This window comes from Pogona vitticeps, chromosome 9 (genome assembly GCF_051106095.1).
Source record: "Pogona vitticeps strain Pit_001003342236 chromosome 9, PviZW2.1, whole genome shotgun sequence".
Lineage (NCBI taxonomy): Eukaryota > Metazoa > Chordata > Lepidosauria > Squamata > Agamidae > Pogona > Pogona vitticeps.
Genome location: NC_135791.1, coordinates 6,476,086 through 6,499,487, shown reverse-complemented (window position 1 = coordinate 6,499,487; position 23,402 = coordinate 6,476,086). Strand labels below are relative to the sequence as shown.

The following is a 23,402-nucleotide window of genomic DNA, read 5'->3' as shown; positions in this document are numbered from 1 at the left end:
TGCTATAAATGTTCGTTATGTCTAAAGGAATTCCAGGACTTTGCAAACGTGACTGTTAACAAAATAGTCTGATCTGTCTGGGTTTTTTTTTAACAACAAAAAAAAAACCCATGAAACTGATTAAGCCACAGGAGTTAAAATAAAGCTAAGCCACAGGGTGGAGCATATAGGAAAATGTCCCCAGTGAACTTTACCAAGCAAATAAAGCTGTTTTACAAGCAGTGCATGGTTAGGGAAGTGGAGCTGGTGGGGGTGTGAAATGTGAGAGGGAGGGCCATAGGAAAAGATCCAGAGGGGGCCAGTCCTAAGGAGGCCAGTCTTGGTAACAAAAGGGAAGGCAGCTGATGATACTTTGAGGGTGGTGGGCAAGATCTCCACAGCATCGCCTGCGATCTGCTTCCAGTACGCCATGGATCTGTACGACCAACCCGCAGCCTTCATTGCAATTCACTAGCTAAAATCCTGTTGCTTAGCGCAGTAAATTGCTCTAGAGTTGGGCCACTGCAGAGGGACGTGGTGGCGCTGCGGGCTAAACCGCAGAAGCCTGTGCTGCAGGGTTAGACGACCAGCAGTCATAAGATCGAATCCACGCAACAGAGTGAGCTCCCGTTGCTTGTCCCAGCTCCTGACAACCCAGCGGTTCGAAAGCATGTATAAATGCAAGTAGATAAATAGGGACCACCTCGGTGGGAAGGTAACAGCATTCCGTGTCTAAGTCGCACTGGCCATGTGACCACGGAAGATTGTCTTTGGACAAAAACGCTGGCTCTATGGCTTGGAAACGGGGATGAGCACCGCCCCCTAGAGTCGAACACGACTAGACAAAAATTGTCAAGGGGAACCTTTACCTTTACCTTTGGGCCACTGCATCAATGGGGATTTGGTGAGTCAACTTTTCTGCAAGTGCCATTGATTCAATCGGGCTTATTCTGATTGCAACTTACTGTGCTATAGTAAGTCACAGTTAGAGTAGGCCCCTTTGAATCAATGGAACGTATGCAGGAGGTCTCACCAAATCCACACAGTGGATCAACTTCAGTGTAGGCATCAGACATCAGAACATGACATCAGGTTTCTTACCCTTATGGCTGCATATTTTATCATTTGCTCATTCCAGAATTTACCACCCAGCCTTTCTAGGCAAACGGTTTTTAGAAAGCCATTTAGTTGTATCCAGAAGAAGGAAAGAAGGATATCATGGTTTGCAGCCAGAGGAAGTTAATCGTGATTGATTTTTCCCATTGATTTTCCATTAGACTGAAGTCCAGCCCTTCATCAATAGATACCATTCCAGTAACCATAAAAGCACCGGTGAACAAGGTCATAGTGAACTGAGCAAAAGCAGTGTTATAAAGAAAGCCCGCTGAAAGTTGCAATACAGCCATTGTTGCAGATGGTGAAGGTGACCCGGAAGAACATCTTTTCTTGAGAAGGTGTTTCAATTTCTGAGCCCCTGCACCTCTCAGGGCCCAGCTGTCCTAACAGCTGATGGAGAGGTGAACTAGGAGGGGGGCTTCGAAGGAGGCCCAGGAGTGGTTATTGTTTTGTTTCATCTCAGCAAGGGTATTCCCTCTTATCCCTGAGCCAAAGATCCACCCAGATCTTTGTTGTGATTGAAGTTCACAAGACTGGGATTCTTGCCTGTCCAGTTGTTTTGTTGAATGAGGCAGCAAGGCAAATCAAAGCTGCGGAGGCTGTTGAATGCCCTGTTTGGGCATCATTGCACAAGGAAGAACTGTGTCTGGCCAGCCTCCTTCACCCTGCCTCCTGGCAGCGTTGCCAGACTGCAGGCGGAAAGGTTGAATGCCACAGCAGAATGAGCGAGCGAACGCCTCTGTGACTTAGCGGCTCATTAAGTGCGCTGGGTCTCGCGGAAACAGCATCCTGGTTTTTACTCCAAACAGTGTTTCGACGCTCATATTCGTTTTGACAAATGCACTTTGATCTAAAAGTCGTGGGAGTTGGGACCTTTGGTTTCTGATCTGGGTTTACATTATTCTAATCTAAATTTGTTTCTCTTTTGAGCCCCCTCTCCACCGTTCTGTTATAAACTCTAAGAACAGCGATTTGCAAACTCACGTCGGAAGCCTCCAACCACCCTATTACGTGCAAGATTAACTACGATATCTTTTCAATGGCATTTGCTGTCCACTTTTGAGCAGAGACAAAAAGGATGTTTTTTTTCTCTTTTCTAAAACCTGGCCCCTTTCTCTTTTTCTTCCTGATGGCAGTTTTGTTCAGCAAGACGACAGAGAAGGGTTGTCTTTGTTAAGCTGCCATATGGAGCCTCTGCGAAGTTGTGGCACAGGAGGATGGGAACAGAAAGCGCCTTCTGTCTTAAAGGAGGGAACCTTCCCTTACTGGCAGAGCACAAGCAAGCGTATCACAGAGTTAATCCCTGCACCTCTAATTAGAAGGGATAGAAGAGAGATGCTCTCTCTGCAAGAAAGAGGAGGGCTTCTGTTAGTCAGAGTTAACTAATGCTGGGCTAGTTAAAGATTGGCAGGCTCAGAGGTCTGTACCAGCAATCTTTCCTCCCCCCAAGAAGACCAAAAGTTAGCATCCAGTTTTTCTATAGAGCCTGTGTCCTGAGCACACTCTTGTACTGCAGTGAGTCCTGGACCCTTTGTGCATGGCAGGAGAGGAAGCTGAACACCTTCCATATGCGTTGCCTCCGACGGATTTTTGGTATCACCTGGCAGGACAAAGTTCCAAATAGTGTAGTCCTAGAACAAGCTGGAATTTTCAGCATGCATACATTACTGAAACAGCGACGTCTACGTTGGCTTGGGCATGTCATGAGAATGGCTGATGGTCAGATTCCAAAAGATCTCTTGCATGGAGAATTAGTGCAGGGAAATCGGCCCAGAGGGAGACCACAGCTGCGATACAGGGATATCTGCAAACGGGATCTGAAGGCCTTAGGAATGGACCTCCACAGATGGGAAACCCTGACATCTGAGCATTCAACCTGGAGGCAGGTGGTGCATCATGGCCTCTCCCAATTTGAAGAGACCCGTGTCCAGCAGGCCGAGGCAAAGAGGCAGTCCCGAAACTAGCAAAATCAGGGAGCTGGACAGGGGACAGATTGTATTTGTCTTCAGTGTGGAAAGGACGGTAACTCTCAAATTGGCCTTCTCAGCCACACTAGATGTTGTTCCAAGTCCTCCATACAGAGCACATTACCGTAGTCTCTCGAGACTGAAGGATGCCTAATCTAAAACAAGGGGTGGGTGGGGTGCAAAATTGTCATGCTTTCAATATTCCAGGGGCAGAAATGTCCATTTTAAAATATATATATACAGTATACTAGGGAGGTTTCAGGAGGGCCTGGAGGCCTCCCACCCACCCAAGCTGCAGGATCCCCACTTCTGGGCTGTATGGACAAACAAGTAAACAGCTTTCATTGTCTTCGTTCTGCTTATTTCGCCTTCTGGAGAGCATGAAGAAAAGGAGTGCATGACGAAATGTGGGCGTTGGAAAACAGTCCCCCAAAAAGGGAGGCCACATGCATTGCTCCCCAGGATGTTCCTGGATATAATTCCTCTCTGTTGGGAAATGGTTCTGCAGCAGGCAGAAAAGAGAGCATGGCTCATGCCTTTGCACATAGGATGTGTATCAAGTCTATTTTATTATTTGCTGTTGCCTCAAAACGAACCTTCTATGGCAGGATTGCAAGCTGGCCTCAAACTGCATCGCAGGCTCTCCCCCATCTTTCTATCCCTTCTTTGCCATGTTCAAATTATGTTGTCTGTACGAATCAGCACAAACATGAATTGAAGGGTGGGATCTCAGGGCAACCTCCTCCCCTTATTCCCCGAGTCTGTGATTACTTAGTGCTTTAGTGGCTTGATTACATGACAGACTTACTTAAACTTGTTAGTGTCCTTGGCTGTGCAGGTTGACGTGTGTCTTCCAAAGTATTCCCCAAATGGGCCGCTGAACACATATTGTACTTCCTAATGAGCCCTGAGTGATGTGTTCCTTGTCGCTGAACCGTCACCATAATTAGCCCGAACGGATACTTTTCTAGGTTGATCTCAGGAGAAAAGACCAGCCTCGCTGGAAAGAAATGAGAAGTGAAACGGACTTATTAAACTGGTCCAGTCCAGGGGTCTGTTTCCTGCAGGGAAGTTAAAGAGAAATGCACGTGGAGCCCAAGACTTCTGCCTCCCCCCCCCCTTTAAACATCCTGTGTGTAGCTAAAGCTCAGTGCAAATTTCTGACTTCGTAACAAATTTGCTCGTTCTTCACGCTAAAGGTCTGCTGTGATGTTAGGTGGTAGAATTTAAAATATTTGGAAAGGGGCAGTGTTACGGCAAGAAGAATTACACAGAGAGATACAGATGGGATTTGCATGCACTGCTAATGATGACCAGCTGCTTAAAGAAAGAGGCACTTGGCTGTTTAATTAACGGTAAAAATATAAGAGTCCTATTGTGTTAAGAACAGGAGTGGGCAATTGTTTTTCACAAACACACACACTTTGATTCAAACACCCACTCATTCAGATATACACACAACACGTGGATTTATCTAGTTAAGTACAGTGTGTCCTGGAAAAGCACCAAGACTACCTCGGGAGATGATGAGCGCTCCAGTGCTGGAGGCATTCGAGAGAAAAATTAGACAACTGTCTGCCAGATCTACTTTGATTTGGATTCCTGCATTGAGCGGGGGGGAGGTTGGACTCAGTGGCCTTAGAGGCTCCTTCCAGCTCCATGATTCTCTGACTGGGGGATCCACAATGGTCTCAAGGATTCTCCCCAAAACAGTTGTGAAAAATAAACTTCTCCCTGTGGGTGCTCCCACAGCCGGTGTCCAATCCTGTTGCAGTTTCATTTAACAGTCACGAGCCTTTGAGATGCATGCCTTCTCCTCTGAAGTGGTCTGATGCCCCTTCGGATGTGGTCAAGGCCAGCCGCCTTGGTCCCATCTTGCTGCAAGCCGCTCCAGAAGTAGATAATGCAACATGTGGAGGAGTCGCATCCTCCTAATGAGCCTCATTTCCTTGCACATCGTTATGCGAAAGTGTTCGTCCTCTGAAGGTCTGTTATTACTCCAACTGCTATCAAACCCAGATGTCCTTGTTTGTCTTTCACCCGTGATCCTTTTTTCCTTGCAAAATTAAATGGGGATGTCAAGTCCCCCCCCCCCAGTTCTGGGATATAAGTCTCCTCCTTGTTGCCTCCCCTCTTTCTTTTCCATGGTTTCTTCCTCCAGAGCTGTCCGTTCAGCACCGCGCACAGCCAGGGCATTGCAAGAACAAGGCATGGATTTCTGTAATGCAGACAGAGGAGAAAAGGAGGATAATATTTCTGGGTGGGTTGAAAACGGAACAAAGCTGCCTTGTTCCACCGCTTCTGTATGCCTATTCTTCTCTGTTACGAATTAAATAACTGAACACGGGGGCTTAGAACGGCATGGTACCAATTCTTAGATGCGAGGGGTGGGCAGAGATGCTTTGGATTAGTGCTGCTATCTGAAATAGCTTCTGTTGTGGGTAGTTTTCCCCTCCTTCCAGAGCCAACCCATTGGAGGCCTTGTTTTATACCTCGGATGCTTCCACAAATGTTCCTTATTCTTTCTGGAATGATTTGTTGTTTTGCAGGAACTTTCATGAGGTTTTAGTGGGATTGGGGACCGCCGGTTGTGTTGGGCAACAGCTTGGAGGTCCACCATTCCCTACCCCTGGTTTGAGTTCTTCCTTAAGGCCGGTGGTTACCCAACCTTGAGAAAGATGTTCTTGGACTGCAACTCCCAGAAACCCTGACCAGCACAGCTAATGGTGAAGGCTTCTGGGAATTGCAGTCCAAGAACACCTGGGTGACCCAAGGTTGGGAACCAGTGCTTAAGAGAACAGACCATGGTTTTCATGTTTTCTCTTTACGAACTGCAACTCCCAGAAACTCCAGTCACACAGCTTGTGGTGAAGGCTTCTGGGAGTTGCAGTCCAAAACTCCTGAGTAACCCAAGGTTAAGAACCAGTGCTCTATAGAGTCGGTCCATCCCTTTGGAGAAGAGCTTTTTGCAAGGTGAGACTGTGTGCATTGGCCACTTGTAGGGGGAAATGACAAAATCGAGGCAAGCTGAAGCCTTAAGACAGCCAGAAAGTGCCATACCTGCTCAGGTGAATGTTTTGGCTCCAGTCCCTTCATAGGTACCTGTGGGGGGTTCCCACAGGTGGCCTGATCCTTCGATCTGTGTGCTTTCACCCTGTATTTAGCACCATGTTACCATTTTATTGCCAGGTACTTTCTGCCCAAGATGGTTGGACAGTGTCATCAAAGCTACCAACATGACTTTGACCCAACTCTGGGAGGCAGTGGAAGACAGGAGGGCCTGGCGTGCTCTGGTCCATGGGGTCATGAAGAGTCGGACACGACTAAACGACTAGACAACAACAAAACTTTCTGCCCAGAAGAAGGGAATGGGCAAGGAAGACAGTGGATTTACTGTCGGAGGAGGGTGGGAAGCTGCAATCCAGGGGAGGATTTTAGTGATTTGACTTTCTAATATGGACTCTTGTGACATACCCTCTTGGTATAATTAAACATTTCCATGTAAATGACAACAATGATTTCAACAGTAGAAACCACCAAAGTACTTTGCAGAAAACTGGGAACAGCTCCTGGTCTAGTTGCACCTGGAGTTAGTTAATTAAACTTGAATAAATAGCTCTCAGATGCCATTTTGGGCTGGCAGATTTGACCAGTGGCCTGGCCTTTTCACCATCTCCAAATCACTTCCTTCCGTTATAGCTCCCTTGTGTCTTCTGAGCTGCGTGTCTGATCAAGGCTTTTACCAATTCTTTTGCTTTGCTGTTTCACTGAACCAAATTTATGCATTTGATCTTTTCCAGGGCTGCCCCACATCATTAGAGATCTCACCCCACCAGCGTGGCTGAGCGAAATTAAGCATTGTTATAGCTCTTGGGTTGTATTTATATGAAATTGCTGTGATATATTTAGTAATTCAACACCCTCCAGCTTATCCAAAGGGTAGAATAGTTCAAGGTCTGTCAGGTACAGGCAGAAACTAGCCTTGTACCTGCAGAGAAGTGCATCTGTTTCTTGATGTAGAGGTACATCCAGAACAGCTAGACTTTAGCTTGGAACAGAGCGGCTTCTTGTATTAGACCTTCCATTGTGCAAGGTTGGAAAGTTTGATGGACAGTGTCTCAAAAGGAAAAAATAGGTCCTTGGTGTACGTAGAAAACGATGTAGCAATAAAATGGTAGTGTGTCAACAAGTCAACTCTGATTCACGGTGGCCACCTCTGGGGCTTTATAATTCCCTTCTTCTGGGGGAATTATAATTGGGACTGTGCAGCTTGCCCAAGGCTATCCAGGCTGTTTCTTTTCTTGAAAAGCACAGCAGGGCATCAAATTCCCCACCCTCGCCAGTGCCAAGCATAAAATGATGAATATTCTTGGTTTGAGATTTTTCATTAAGTTTTCTAATAACCTGTCCCTCAAAACTCCTTCCTGGGTAGAAGGAGGTTCTTCTTCGTGGCTTCTGTGAATCACACCCTGGGTGATCCGCGCCTGCGTGGAGCCTCATTGGAAAGTTCTAGAGCTTCTGCGATAGCAAAATACACATTAGAATAAGGCCCTTCCTCCCTCGTATAAGTACCTTGCTGCCAAGGCTCCCCTTTCAGTTTCTTTCAGCCACCGCGTTGAGGGCCTCATAGTTCTGCTTCTGTGAGGAAAAAGAGAAAGAGAGTTTATTCTTTATTCCTTCCTGTTATCAATATGTTTTCCTTTAAACTTTTAGATCAAATTCATTATCATCAGAGATTTTTTTCTTTTCGACTTTGCTCGGCCTCCGGCTGCAGCACCCCCCTCCCAATCATCGTTTTTTCTCCTCAAATTATTTTTCTCCTATCCATGGCACCTTTGGGCCCGTCTAAACACTGCGTGGTCTGTGATAACCAAATACCACACTCCAATGGCCACGCCAAGTGTCTTTTTTGCTTGGGAGTGGCACGCCAGATGTCCTCCTGTACGTCAACCTCAGTCTGAACAATCCAGATATTGATGCGTCTCCTTTGAGAGGAAAGACTATATTGTTTGAAACTTTTTAGTTTATAGATCTAGATCTATTTATACGAATGACGTCAGGAAGGGCTGATGATGGAACAAAAATTATTGATTGCATTCGTCGCTTGATTAATCCTCGCTCTCTCTTTCATAATCTGATATTTGGGATCAGTCAGGGAAGGCGATTTCCTGTCTGTCCAGAATCAGGAAAATAAAATATTTCTTCATATGATATGTAATACTGTAATTCTTTTTCTTTCTTTCTTTTTTTTCTCTTTCTTTTTTTCATTTTTGGAATTGATTACTTCAGGGTGTGTTAATAGGCTTTTAAAAAATGGGGATTTGGTGAATGCTTGGATAACAAAGCAGTAATCCTTTTCCCTAGGAAGCTGGGCTGAAAATGAAGGCCAGGTATGCTTGCATTGACATTTTGCTGAGGAGTTTTTTTTTCCTTTGCTGGGCTTTCTTTTGGACCCCCACCACCACATGGCCTGGGGTAGGGCCTAGGGGGTGGGGCTTTCTACTTTAAATAAGGGTGTCCCAGGACCCTGGGCCCTTTTCTCAAATTCCCTGATTCTATCTCTGACTCTAATATGGTAAATAGGAAAGCCAATTAGCATTGCATACACCTGGGAGGCAGGAAAGTTTTAAGGGTCGGATCATACTTCCGCACTATTAGAAAGCAGGCCGGGTAGGTGGGGCTCGTCAGCCATGGAAGGCAGCCCATCTAGGAGAAGGAAAAGTCCAATTTCAAACCTCCACTGCCTTGTGGCTATATCCACTCATGGAAAAGGCTTCAGGAGTTAACCTAGAGCAAAATCCAGAGCTGGAGTCCTGAAGGCAGTTCGTGTCGTTCTGCCAACTCCTGCGACGCTGCTGGAACCAGTTGTATTGGCTCTTGCCTTTCCATTGGACCATTTCAACAACGTGGAGAGGGGGGATCTACTGCTTGGGTAACAGCCTATCCTCCATATTACTTTACCCAGGCTTCATGCTCTGGAGAGGACATTTCTTGATACAGAGAACGTTACCACGGTCTCTCGAGACTGAAGGATGGCTATGATGGAATTAAACCATACAGTGGTGCCCCGCATAGCGACAATCCGTTCTGAAAAAATCGTCGCTATACGGATTCGTCGCTATGCGGGGCAAAAAAGCCCATAGGAACACATTAAAACACGTTTAATGCGTTCCTATGGGGGAAAAACTCACCTTTAAGCGAAAATCCTCCATCCAGCCGCCATTTTTGCTGCCCTGTAAGTGAGGAAAGGGCGCGAAAACACTGCAGGCGGCCATTTTATTTACCCGGTGGCCATTTTGGAACTGCAGATCAGCTGTGCGAAAACGGGGCGTTTGTGATTATCGCTTCTGCGCAATCATCGCAAACACCCCGTTTTTGCCCAGCTGATCGACGGGGCTTTGGGAGGATGGGGGGGAAGCGCTTCCCCCCATCATCCCGAAGCCCCGCCGATCAGCTGGGCGAAAATGTGGCCGTATGGGGAACATCGCAATGCGATCGCAAAAGCGATTCCAGAATCTTCATCGCTATGCAGATTTGTCGTTAAACGGGGCTCCCGTTAAGCGAGGCACCACTGTACATAATACAACTAAGTATTGCATAGAAATGAAGTATAGCTAAAGGAGTTAGCCTTGATTGCTAAATTGGACTTCTGGGTTGTGAGACAGATTATGCCTGTAAACAGAAGATTCTGAGTATAACAAACAGAGAAAAGGGCACAGCTGTCATGGTCAGTTTGTCAACTGACCAGAGAGTGGAAAATTGACAACAGTGTAGAGTGTGTGTTCATGCTCATTTGCACATCTCTGAGTTTGAGGGGGAAACTTGACCCAGGGGTAACACTTTTTGAGCAACCATCCTGTGTTCTTCTTAATGCATGCCCTCTTGTTCTGAGGTGGTAACCAAGGCCAGAATCCTGTTCTATTATATATTCACGTAAAAGGAAACACACAAGTGGTGGGAGCCATTTTGTTGCCTTACAATTGCATGCTCAGTCATTCCTGATTGTAGAGTCAATTGTGAGTGAAAACTAGCAAAACTGCAAAAAAATCACTTTTGTTATGTGCACAGACAGAATACCACGTGCATGGTGTTTTGTACATTGTGTACATGCCAGTTTGCAATAGAATGTTGGCCTGGGTGTTTTGGGGTGCAGCATCTCACCCAAAGACTGGAAGGACCTCTTCCTTCTAACTGGAGATGATAGGGAGTGGATTTTCTGTGTATGAAACATGTTCTTTGCCACAACACCGTATGCCTTCCCTGGAGTCGGTTAAAGAGAAATAATACCCGTTAAGCTATTATGCTTGTAATTTCCAAAGAAGCTGTGCCCGTCTGTCTCATCACGTTGGAAAATTAAAAGTGGGTGGGGGAGGAAAAATGAAGAGAGAAAATGCAAAATGTTCTGGCACTTTGTAAACATTAATAGACTTATTTTGAGGGGGGGAGCCTGGGTGGATAAAAATCCACTTCCACAGACACCTTGTGTCTTTATTTATAGATGTGCCTGTGTTAAACTTGAGTGTGAGGGAGAGCAAGCGTTCCGTTAATTAAAATTTGAGCCTGTTGCAAACTGGGGTTGAAAAGTGAATCCCCAGGATCGTATCGCTGAAGCCTGCTGTCAAGTTTTAAATAACAGAGATTTGAACAGTCGCTTTTGCAAATCTTGGTTGTGGATGAGAATTGGTTGGAAGGTTGTTCTTGTTTTTACCCCTTCCAGATTTGAAAACAGACACGTCTGTGTATTCCCTGTATAATTTTCTTGGTAAAAAGATTTCTGCTATTTGGTTTTCAAGTATTTTTTAAAGAATGTTTAGAGATTGAAAATACTAATTTCCAGGAGAAGGGGCTGCATGCATTCAAACAGTTTCTGTCTGGCTAAGATCCTGAATTTGTCTTTCAGAAAACATAGGCTTTTTTTTAAAGTACTCACTTGTTTCTGGAAAGGTATGTTTTTGAAACTGCTGCCTTTACCATGCTTCAAAAATACAGCTGTCATACAATAGTTGGAAGAGCTTGTTCTGAAACATTTCTCCACTCCGGTCAAATTGACAGCATAAAATGTTGAACCTTTGACTTCCCTCCCCATTGCCTTCGCCCACTCTCCCTGGTGCAGCTTGGATGAAACTAGATGCTCATTTTGTAAGTGATAAGGTAGCTAGCTCATCACAGATGTATGGTGGTCTGTGCATGCAGCTAAAAGCATTGGAAGGAGTGTGATCGTCAAAGGGTTTCATCCAGAAGGACGTCCCGTTGTGCAAGCCCTATTGAATCAACTGCCAAGAGCACAAAAGTGTACTTTGTGTGTCTTCATAACAATGGAGACTGTGCAAGAGAACATCCTGTTGGATTGGGCCCCAAATCTTCCTTCTCTGTGGACAGAGAGGCCCGGTTCTTACTGTGGTGGTGAGATCTGTGTCTTGGCTATACTGCTTCCAGAGCTTGCAAATAAGAGCCAAACTGGATGAAGAATCAGAAGTGAATCTCTGCAGCCGGTTGGCAGGAACGAAAGGGGAGAAAGAGCTGATGGCAGCTGGAAGTGAGGAGAGAAGATTGCAGGATGAAGAGTCATGGAGGGTGATGCTGGAGAAGAGCCAGAGTCATCCCTGTTTGGGGAGGGAGTCTGCCATTATGCCTACATTGAAGATCCCTGGACTTTTGAGAACCAAAATGGATGCTCAAGTACCAGAAGAAGCAGCAGCAGTTGAGATGGCCACCCAACAGTTCAAACCTTCCCTTAGAAGGGTGAACCAGTCAAGATGGACCTCTGGACTGGGTCTACTTCAGTGGAGATAACTGGGGCTCTTAGGGCCACAATAGAGACCCAAACCTAATTACTGTAACTAAGCCTGTTGGTAGACTGGAGGAAACCCAGACAAGACCCTGATGTTGCTGCTTATGTTTATTCAATAAAGTCCACTTCACACCGTTGATTGAGTCTGGAGCCTCTGGAGATCATGAGGGAGAAAACTTCCCACATCACTCCAACCTTAGGGGAGGGCAGCGAGGTGCACACACAGAGCGATAGGTAACATTTCTGAGCAAAGGGGTGCAGATTTGTGTTTTTGAACTGCGATGCCCAGAATTCAGGTGAGGTTGTTGGAGGAAAACAACAAGAAGACTTTATTGTGACACCATAAAGACTACCACGTCTTAGTTGGCAAAAAGGTTTTGTGAACCGCAGTCCACTTCGTTAAACGCATCTGAAGCAGTGGGCCATAGTCCACAAAAGTTTGTGCCAATTTCTTAGTTTCTAAGGTGCTAAAAGATTCTTCTTTTTTTGCAAAGCAGAATTGTCATTTGGAGTAGCTTGAATACTGCTTCGAAGGAGGTTCTGCTCTCCCCATGTCTCTGTATATATCCACCTCTCTGTGTAGATAGACACACATACATGTACATGCTTGCGTCCCATTCAAAATTTCTGCAGGGCTGATCAGAGGCACTGCAGAAAAGGGGAATCTACCCGAGTCATCTTGGACAAAACACAAGCCTTCCATCTCATGATTCCTTGGACATCAAGCATTCAAGGAATGTGATGAAATAATACAATGGGGTCTCTACTTAAGAACGTCCCTACTTAAGAACAATCCAACTTAAGAACAGCTCCATTTGCTAAATTTTGCTTCTACTTGAGAACAGAAATCCAAGATAAGAACAGGAAAAAAAAACCTTTCCTGCTCTTTTTTTAACCTTAGGTCATCTTAGGTTAAAAAAAATTCCCCCCCTAGTGGTAGAGTACGTATTAACCAGTTTTGCATTTGTTCCTATGGGAACTAATGCTTCAATGTACGAACGCACCTCTACATAACAAAAAAACAGCCAGAACGGATTAATTGGTTTTCAGTCCATTACTATGGGAAATGTTGCTTCAACTTAAGAATGTTTCAACTTAGGAACACTATTCCAAAACGGATTAAGTTCTTAAGTAGAGGTTCCACTGTAGTTTCTATGGATGGAAAAGAGCAGATACGGATTAAATGGTTTTCAATGCATTCCTATGGGAAATGCAGATTCAACATAAGAACTTTTCAACTTGAGAACCACCTTCCAATACAGATTAAGTTCTTAAGTAGAGACCCCACTGTAGCTGCGTCTGATACAGAAGACAGTCTCCATCAGTAAAACTCATCTTCTCTCATGTATGATACACAGGAGCAAGGAAGGCAAAACCTTTCATGATGCCAAAGAAAAGAGCAGAGCCAGTAACTAATCCCTCAGTGTTTTTCTGTGTACTGTATTTAAAGGCATTTCCTTTAACACAGAAGCCCTTTGCAAATTCACACTATTTTGCCTCCTTCGTTTCAATTAAGCATCTAGAAAAACAACTTTTATTATTGTCTCCCAATCCCTTTTTAGTTTGCAGGCAGAAGAGGGAATCTAACTTCTTTAATGTCTCTCTTTTCTCTCTTCTTTATGAAGGGTTTTGTGGATTATATCATCAAATTAAATCAAGCCCATTAGTGTGTTGCCTTTGCAGTATCACAGTAATAGTCTGTGCCTCGGGCGCTACTTGGTGTTGAGGGGTGTGTGTGTGTGTGTGTGTGTGTGTGTGTGTGTGTGTGTGTGTGTGTGTGTGTGTGTGTGTGTTTCTGCCAACATACCCTTCACTCAGAGCTAGTATGCTCCTTCCATTAATAGGGGGAAAAAAGCATCAAAACCACATAATCATTAATATTGCAGAATCATTAGAGCTGATAAAAGGAAAGGCGAGGACCGGGTGAGGCAATGTTGTTTCTTATGGTCAGTGCCTTTTCTAAACACGCAAGGCTTGTAGATTGGGGGGGGGGCGGTTTTACTTCTTCAGAGGATTGCACCCGTTAGATAGTCAGGCTTCAAAATGGTTTCAGTAGGACACAGAAGAATTCTTTCTGTCCGTAGGGATTTAAGGGTGAAAAGTTATATCCCTCAGAACTGGGACTGGGAGCACAGATGCGACCATAGATTTATTATTGTGTGTACGTGACAGGCTGATCGCTATGAAGGTTGCAGACGTGTACCATTTTATACCAGCATAAGATTTCTAAATGATTGTACTGTTTCCTGGTCTGTAAGTCAAATCTCAGTCTGCAAGTCAAACCTAAATTTTGCGGCCCAAGAAGTCTGTAACTCAAAAAGTCTGTAAGTCAAGCCGTCTGTAAGTCAAGGGTCCACTGTATTAGACAAAAAAGCAGCTACACATGCAAGACTCAACACAAAAGCTGGATTGGGACTAGATCCAAATGGGATGGTGACACAGATGTAGAGGAATGACCAGTTTCACTTCCCCGATTATCGAATAGTCCCCCAGATTTTATTGTATCCTGGTTTCTCTTTTTCTGTTCATGAAGGCAGGGAGGTTTGTAGCAATGCTATAAAAACATGTGCGTGTTTAGTCAGCAATTTGCTGACTAGTTCAAAACTGTCAAATACTTTAATCCAGTAATAGAACGAACTAGCAGGTCTTAAAACAAGAAGCTATTAAAAGGAAGCAGGGCTAAATTAGAAGCCTTGAAGCAATGCCAGCGTTTTGCACAATGCAGTTTACCAAAGTACGTACCCTGACATTTATACTAAAACTTTTGCCTCAGTTTTATGCTTCTATTCCAGATTTTCTTTAGAAAGCTTAGATCAGTGGCTCCTTGGTAGATTTTTCTCCAGGTGTGCCATATATCTTCGGTTTCACCCTTGCGAAAACAAGTGGCCGTTGCGCCTTTGTGATTTTGTGTAGAGATGCTGCCCTAAGCCCATAGGAAGCTAGTTGTGGCAGTGTTGTTCAGACTGAAAGCCTGCTCTCCAGCGTGTGGCAGATTTCATGTTTCAGAAATCTGGTAGAAAATGTCCACTTCTGTGGTGGCCTTTTGTGTCTTCTGAATGTGTCATGCCAGAAGCACCAAAGCTATAGTACATGGACATCTACAGTACAGTTTAGCATAGAAGCCATATGGCTCACAGCAACCAGGAGATGTACTCATTATCATTCCCATTTTACAGATGTACGATGGACAAAGTAGTGATTTGTCCAAGGGAAGCCCACAAGGCCATTTTATCATCTGCCTGGAGAAAGTGACGGTTGGGGAATACAGCTCTCAGAGTTCACCAGCCCCCTATGGTGCCTGATGAACTCTGGGAGTTGTAGTCCAAAAAGTCATTTTTCCCCCCTTCAAACTGTGGTCCAACCCCTACTTGATGGAGAGAATCTGGAGAGAGAAAATCCCTCCCTCTCAACAGGGGGCAGCACAGCTTCTGCTGGAAGCTCTCCGAGGAAGCTGAGCTCTCCGCCTTTCGAGATACACTTGGTTCCCTTCCCAAACTGCTCTTATTGTCAAGATTTTTCTTTAATTTATCTTCTTTAAGAGAAGAAACCTTTGCCCTTCCTTATATGGCAGCCCTCTAGATATTACGAGGGTGCTTCCAGATCCCCCTTTGGATTTTCTCTTCTTTATGCTAGAAGTACCCACTTCCTTAACCCCTTCTCCACAATTTGCTTCCTGTACTACTGCCCATCATCCTTGACCTGCCCTCATTCAGCTGCTGCACATGGGAGACCTGACTCTCTCTCTTAATTTATACCCCACTTTTCCACTAAAAGGTAGCACTCAAAGTAGTTTACAATTTGTTTAAAAAAAAATTAAAAACAGACAAAATCACATTTAGCTAAAAATTAATAATAAAACCAGTTGAACCAGCCCCACTGTAAAAACCATTAAAATTAAGCAACTAGTACTGTGGTCCTTGGGACGTGGTGGCGCTGTGGGCTAAACCGCAGAAGCGTGTGCTGCAGGGTCAGAAGACCAAGCAGTCGTAAGATCGAATCCATGCGACGGAGTGAGCGCCTGTTGCTTGTCCCAGCTCCCGCCAACCTAGCGGTTTGAAAGCATGCAAATGCGAGTAGATAAATAGGTACCATCTCGGTGGGAAGGTAAACAGCGTTCCATGTCTAAATCACACTGGCCATGTGACCATGGAAAGATTGTCTTCGGACAAACGCTGGCTCTATGGCTTGAAGAGTGGGATGAGCGCCGCCCCCTAGAGTTGGACACAACTGGACAAAAATTGTCAAGGGGAACCTTTACCTTTACCTTTTTACTGTGGTCCTTGGAGGTGGCCTGAAAAGACACGTGGGGTGCTGCATTGATAGCTCACTGAGACCCCAAACTTGCAAGAAGAAGAAAAAATACATGAACCTAGAAAGCAGGGAAAACATGATGGTGGTGGAAGCTTCCATCCGGTTCCTGAAAGACTAGCAGGCGTTGCGTTCTCTCTGTTTTGTTTTGGTCTTCAATCTGAACATGGTTTTTCTGACCTGCCTTCATTGAATTCATTGGCCTTTGAGACCCGCAGTCTTTGGTGGGAGGTTGCTGTAGGCAATTCCTAGAAACACCCTGATCCGAAAAGGTGGCCTTTCTGAACTCTGCCTTTGACTAGCAAAGCAAACCCAAATCTTCGCCCTCATAGTCTGGTGTGGCAGGGACTAGAGAGCCCTTGGTTCTTTTGCATTTCAAGACAGGCGCCAAAAATAGAGACATGGGAGATGGCATTCAATGGGTGGGTAGACGTTGCCTTGCTGGGGTGGTGGTGGTAGACTAGGGCTTGTTTATTTATTCACTTTTTATACAGGTATATGGGGATGCACCCTAGTCTGCAGATGCACCATTGCCCTCTGCTGGAGAAGAACGTTCCCATCCTTGTTCACTGGGGTTGGGGTGGGGAGCCCTATGAGCTAAGTCAGGAATGCTGTTCCATGCCGTGGATTGTTTTCGGGCCCCAAATGTTTGTTTAGGAGCTCTGCCGTTGCCAGCTGATATCATGCCTTACATTTCTATCAGCACTGGGAAGCCATGGGTCGCTTCTCCCTGCAAATGTGCATTTCTCGTCTGGCAGGAGAAATGTTATGCACTAGTTATGAGAACTATCTGAGCTCGTGGGGCCCTCTCTCACATCAAGAGAAGAGTTATCTGCTTTGGGGCGAAGCTGTGCTTTGCCCGGAAAGAGCCGACGTTTCTGCTATCACGGCAGTAGGCTGTTGCAGCGATGTGTTTCTGCTTTAAAACAAGTTTGCTTCTTGCATAACTCGGTACGTGTGAAATCCTACTCCTGGAGGTACAATTCTAATGGTAAACGATGCAGGTAGGGGCATGTGCAATGTTTTAAAGGGGGTGGGAGGGATTAATTAATCAGCACCATCATAAATAGAGCAGGATTCCACCCCGGCTGGGTTCAGTGGCCAACAAGAAGGCCATTCAGACTCTAAAAGCTGGTCACCTCTCTACTAAACCATGGCTTAAATCTGATGTGAAAAATCATAGGTAAGCATTGGCCTTTCACACACAGACCAGTAGTATGACCATCAGAAGGAATTGGTACCTTCCACGTTTGCTTAGCCTAGTGTAGCATTTTGTGTGTATCTAAAACTGTGTTCAGTTTGGTTTGTTTAAACAAGCTTCCACCATAATCCACAGCTTGAAACCATTGTTAACATTAAATCACTGTTTGTCAGAAGCAAAAGCTTTCTGTTCACCTTGCACTCACCTTGCAAAAGGAGAGTGCAGAAGCCAAGTTTGCAAGCCAGAGATTGATCTCGGCTTGTGACTCTAAAGTATAAACGCTAAACTATGGTTTATCAATTACTTTACACATTACTTTCAAGGAGGTGCTTCCCATGAGGTTGTGTCCCATGTGGCTTAATTTGAGGGGTGGTGTCATTTGGAATTCCTGTTTCAGGTACAGAAATATTGCGTGTTCATCTTTTGTTCATAGCAGATCAAGCTGAGTGTCTCTTTCAAGCTGGGTAGTAAGTATCATATAGACAGCAGATGGAATGGGTATTTTATTACATGCTGTTCAGTTGCATCTGACTTCTGGTAACCTTAATAGGGGTTTCAAGGTATCTGAGCTATTTAAGGAGTGGTTTTTTCATTGCCATGCTCAAGGATTTTTCATGGCAGAACAGAGACTTGAACTCAGATCTCTTTAAGTCCTACCCATCACTCTGTCCACTATGGAATAGTGGTTCGTAGCATATGAAAATACAGTGGTGCCTCGCATAGCAAACGCTTCGCTATGCGATGAAACCGCACAACGAGTGGTCCCGGGCCATCGTTGGAGCGTTCGCTCAGCGATGGCTCCTATGGGCTTTTTTCGCTATGCGATGATCGCGCGGACGCGATCAAAGCATAGCGAACAGCTGATCGCCGGTTCCAAAATGGCCGCCGCTAAAACAAAATGGCGACCGCTGTTTTGCCTCGCTAACGAGGCATCCAAAATGGCCACCGCAATGGAGGAAACTCGCAGAACGGTGAGTTTTAAGCCCATAGGAACGTATTAAATCAGTTTTAATACGTCGCTATGGGCTTTTTTATTTCACTTAACGATGGATTCGCTGAGCGAGGGTTAATCCGGAACGGATTAACCTCGCTAAGCGAGGCACCACTGTAATACTCCACTCCCCAAGCCAACTACACCAGAGCACAGAGTGCTGTCCTCTGAATATGCCGACCACAGAGACTGGCAAAATGTTAGGAAGAACAAACTTCAGAACACGATCAAAGAGCCCGAAAAACCCACAACAACCATTAGATCCCAGCCGTGAAAGCCTTTGCGAATACATCCACCAATCTCTTTGTTTAATAGTCCCAGATTTCCTGTAGGAATCCCAATGCATAACCATATTTATTGGCATGCCTCAAAGCTTGAAACTGTTGCTTTTTCAATTAAATATTTATTTATTTGGCTTTTTACCCTGCCCGTCTAGATTCAAACGAATTATTATACTGTACTGTATATGAATATAACAGAATCAAAAATATTCCAGCCCAATGCGGCTAATGTCCAGGCTGGGTAGGGGAATTCTAGGAGCTGTAACGGAAAGAAGCCGCTTTCCCCAATTTGGGTTTGAACCCGAGCAGTAATTCATCAATATGATTTGTATCTGGAAATATAGTCTGACTAACTTAATTCTCCACTGACATTTCTCGCAATTGATTTCCCCAGGAGCAAGTGGTTTGCTTTTATCATGTTCTTGCACATTGGCTTCAAACCCGCAGCGGATGAGTGCTGCAAGTTATCAGAAGGGCCATGAACCAATTAAAGAGTTTTGCGTTTTAAGTCTCCCTACAGTGTTCCTTTCACTGAGTCATTCATACACATAGAAGACTCAGTACTACCGACTCGTAGTAAATCCCAAGGGACTTCTTGTCCAAAGAGACCACACTAGCCAAACTCTCCTTCTTCTCTGCTCTGTGCCTGTGAACAGTGAACAGAGATATTACATTTTGTGCCTAACTTTCCCTCTTTTTCATTTAATTTCTGCTGCCCGCAGAGTTCCCATTGCTCTTGTTCTTCTATGCCATAAAGTCGCTTCCCAGCATATGGTGACCTTATGCATTAATGTCCTCCAACAGCTCCTGGCATTAACAACTTTGCTTAGGTCTTGGAAACGGAAGGCTGTGATCTCTTAATTTATTCAACCCCATTTCATGTGAAGTCTTCCTTTTTCCCTGCAGATTCTAAGATTCTTGTCTTTCCCACTGAACTTCACCTTCTCATATCTCCAGAGTATGATAACCGGGGGCGAGGGGGACTACATTGATTTTAAAAATGCGAAAAGTAGTATGGTTTTGAGGCGAGCTAATTCACTTTTTTTTCTCCCCTTGTTGATCATGCAAAGGAAAATGTGAATTGGTCCAAAATGGTCTCAGCACAAAATCTGTAGTTTTTCCACTCCACTGCAGGAAGTGCAAAATGCATGCCCTACATGTGTTCTGTTCTACTGTGGAAAGGCCATCTCTAGAATCCCGAAGTACAGTATATTGTTGCCACCTACCAAAGTTTGGAGCAGTGTGGAGGGCATCCCATAGCAGGATCCAGATGGTTAAAATTGGCCTCTGGAACCCATCAAAATGGCTCACCTCTGACCGGGAATCCTATTGGTGTTTCCATACCTTTTGTGCTCCCCGGGGATGGTTTCACTGCAAACGATGTTTGCATTGACGGGGGCAACACTCAAATGATTTTTAAATATACAGTTGTGTACAGTTGTACAGTGATGATGGTGGCAGTAATAACAACGCACAGTGCTAGCACTGAATGACCTATTAAATACTATTGGTAGTATTCCTTCCACCTCTGGGTGCGCTCCCAGGCATATACCCGGGCAGTCCGGACAACGAAGCGAAATAAATAAAGATCCATTCAAGTCGTTCTGTTTTCTGCTGATTCAGGAGGTCTCCGGGGAGCAACTGTGGTGGATGCCTTAGATACTCTGTATGTCATGGAGCTGCACGAAGAATTCCAAGAAGCCAAAGACTGGGTGGAGGAGAGCTTTGACTTGAATGTGGTGAGTCGGTCTTTGAATATGTTTCTCTGTGCTGATGATGAAGATGCCTGGTTTGTTTTCAAACCTCCTGGTTTGACCTTGGGTTCACCTCATACAGACGCCCGCACTCTGTAGAAAGAAATGAGCCGCAATTGGCCAAATGGGCGCCCCTGTAGTGTGGGAAGACAAGGTGCCAAAATAATATAGAGAACGTGTCTCTATTTCCTTCCTTCCCCTCCTCCTCCTGCCACATATCAAAAGTACCACGAGCAGTATTGGTTGTCTGTGAAGCCTAAAAGCTTAAGCAGAGCACTTTTGATTTCCAATATTATACTACACATGTAGCAGTGGCGTTTGCTGCAGATAATCACCCTCTGAAAATTAAGATAGATATAACTATTCATAATCCAGGCTAGCCTTGTAATGGAGCTTTTATAGTAATAATAAGAGGTAATTGAATACAGTGGGGTCTTGACTTAAGAACGACTTGAGTTAAGAACATTTTGACTTAAGAACCACTCTCATAGGAAAATATTGACTTGACTTACATACTTAGATTTGAGTTAAGAACTGAAAAAAACCCACGTGGGAGGCAGGGAAAGTGCAAAATGTGAACTTTCAGTTAACTGTTGGCCAGTGAAAAGGGTGCCTGTCTGCTTCCTCACTCCTCCCAGCGTTTAGAGAGTGGATTGGGAGACAGTCTTCGGACTGCCTGGTCCTGTACTGCCTGGACTGTCTTTTCCCTGCCTTCCCTGAACCTTTCTTGACCTAAGAAAAAAAAGAAACAAAATATCCCCCTCTAGTGGTCGAAGGCAGAATAGCAGCTTCCCATTAGTTTCTATGGACGGAAAAGAGCAGATACGGATCAAATGGTTCTCAATGCATTCCTATGGGAAATGCAGATTTGACTTGAGAACTTTTTGACTTGAGAACCGCCTTCCAATACGGATTAAGTTCTCAAGTCAAGACCCCACTGTATGCTTAATGCTTGGTGATCCCTTATTTGGGACCATCAACCAAGCCCCACCTATCAGCCAAAACCTCTGGGCTCATGTTTTAGATCAGCTGTTGGCAGAGCACAGAAAAAGGCAGGCCAGCGAGGGGAGTTTGGGGGGGGGGGTTGTAGTCCAAAAAAACACAACTTTCCGAAGCTCTGGATGGTGACGACGGGAGAAGTCTGTTGCCTTTTAAGTTCTGCTTGTAGGCTTCCCAAAGGCATGTCGCTGAGCGCTGTAGGAGACAGGGTGCTGATCAAAGTGGGGGGTCTTGGACCAGAGCGAAGCGGGGGTGGGGGATGATGGGCAAGGACGGCCTTGGGGAACAACTGCTTCAAGGTACACCAGGAGGCTTCGGTTTGAATCCCCACTCAGCCATGGACGCTCATTGGTGGTGTGGGACTGGGAAACCATTCCTTAAATGTCTCTGTTACTTTGGAAGCCCTCTTAGGGTAGTTAAAGGTCCATTCTTATCTTTCTGTCCCCCTGCCACCCGCCCACCCGTCTCTTGTCTTTTTCTCATCTTCTTTCTCCTCCCCTGTTGGGCTGCTGGGGAAGGGGGGCGATGGCTTTTGCAGAGGCCTCAATAAGTACCTGATAAGGGTCTTCTGGAAGTAGGGCAGGGCCCCCAGGTTGCCCACCCTGTACTGTCTATAGTGTGAGGAGAACCCCCTCACCCTGCCTTCAGGCCAAGGGGAGGTTGCTCACTTGCGCTACTTTCCCTTTCCCTTTTTCCAAGGGGCACCTCGTACTTTTCCCTGAAAGAGCTGTTCGTCCTGGAGAAAGTATGTGTGTGTGAATCCATAAAAAGCTGATATTTATTCAGAAAGCAAAACCAAATTGGCATGCAAGATCAGGCGTCAGGAGCGAATTTTTGAAAGGGACAATTTGACTGCAATTGCTTTGACATTTCAGTGATCCGAAGCTGGATTATTATAGATCATAACTAGCTGCAGGTAAAGGGCTATCTGGGAGATTTGGTCTACCACGTCAATGGAAGCCCAGAAAAGAAGAAGAAGGGGGGAGGAAGCTGAAAATACACAGGCCTCTTTGCTGCTTTTTGCTCTTGGATAGATTTGCTTGGAAATGTCCCATTGATTTCTTGATTAGGGAAAACAGTGTTGTGGCTGTTCACACAACATACCTCTTTATACCTGGGAAGGAAAGGGCATATGAGAAGGTTGGGGAAGAGGCAGAACACCCTTGCTTTGTTTTTTTTTTTTTTACTTCCACTGCTGCCCCACACACATGCACCCTTCTGGTAACATAAGCCAAAAATCCTGTTGTGTAAGTTATGCCTGCAAAAGGGTGATAACATCACCGCTAGGCGGAGATTTTTAGTAAATCAAAACTTCCTACTTCTGTCTGATGACTGCCTGACTAGGGTGCAAATGGCCTCATTGCATGTGGGCTGTGGGAGCCCTGAAACCAGGTATATCCCTCCAACAGTAACCATGAGTAAAAGGCATTTTACAAAGAGTCTTGGTGTGTATCGTAGCAGACAATTGGCGTTGCGGTGAATTTTGGGTATGCACAATATGCAGCATCTCGAATGTGAACCACCTCTCGCCCCAAACATGGGACAGGAACCAGAAGAGGCAGCTCTGCCCATCTGCAGCTCTCCTGTCACCTTCTGTTAACATCTTAATCGATGGCACGGTGTCGTTATGCCAAGAAGAAAGGAAATACGAGGGCCATGATGTCAGGCGGTGAGATTTGTTCGTTGTTACTGAAGGAGAGGACAATGAAGAAATTTGAGTTTCTTCTTTTGAGTGGATCAGGATTGTCTGTAACACTGACAAGAATCTTAGCCTCACCGAGACGTCTGCAGATGTTTTAGAGCACTGGTTCTTAACCTTGGGTTACTCAGGAGTTTTGGACTGCAACTCCCAGAAGCCTTCACCACCAACTGTGCTGGTTGGGGTTTCTGGGAGTTGCAGTTCAAAAACATCCGAGTAACAAAGGTTAAGAACCACTATTTTAGAGTACCCTACAACTCTCATTGAGTCTTAGCCTGTAGGGTCAACAGTGAGGCATTATGGGATTTATAGTCTT

The 23,402-nt window shown here is 45.2% G+C and overlaps 1 protein-coding gene across 3 annotated transcripts in view; it reads left to right on the top strand.

The window, feature by feature from the left end:
* Positions 1-23,402, top strand: part of MAN1C1 (mannosidase alpha class 1C member 1) — a 154,891-nt gene that overhangs the window by 89,136 nt on the left and 42,353 nt on the right. For all 3 annotated transcript variants that reach the window (XM_072980259.2, XM_072980257.2, XM_072980258.2), the window contains exon 3: positions 20,258-20,373. In XM_072980259.2, the coding sequence (XP_072836360.2) occupies positions 20,258-20,373 (116 nt within the window). The remainder of the gene's footprint in view (positions 1-20,257; positions 20,374-23,402) is intronic.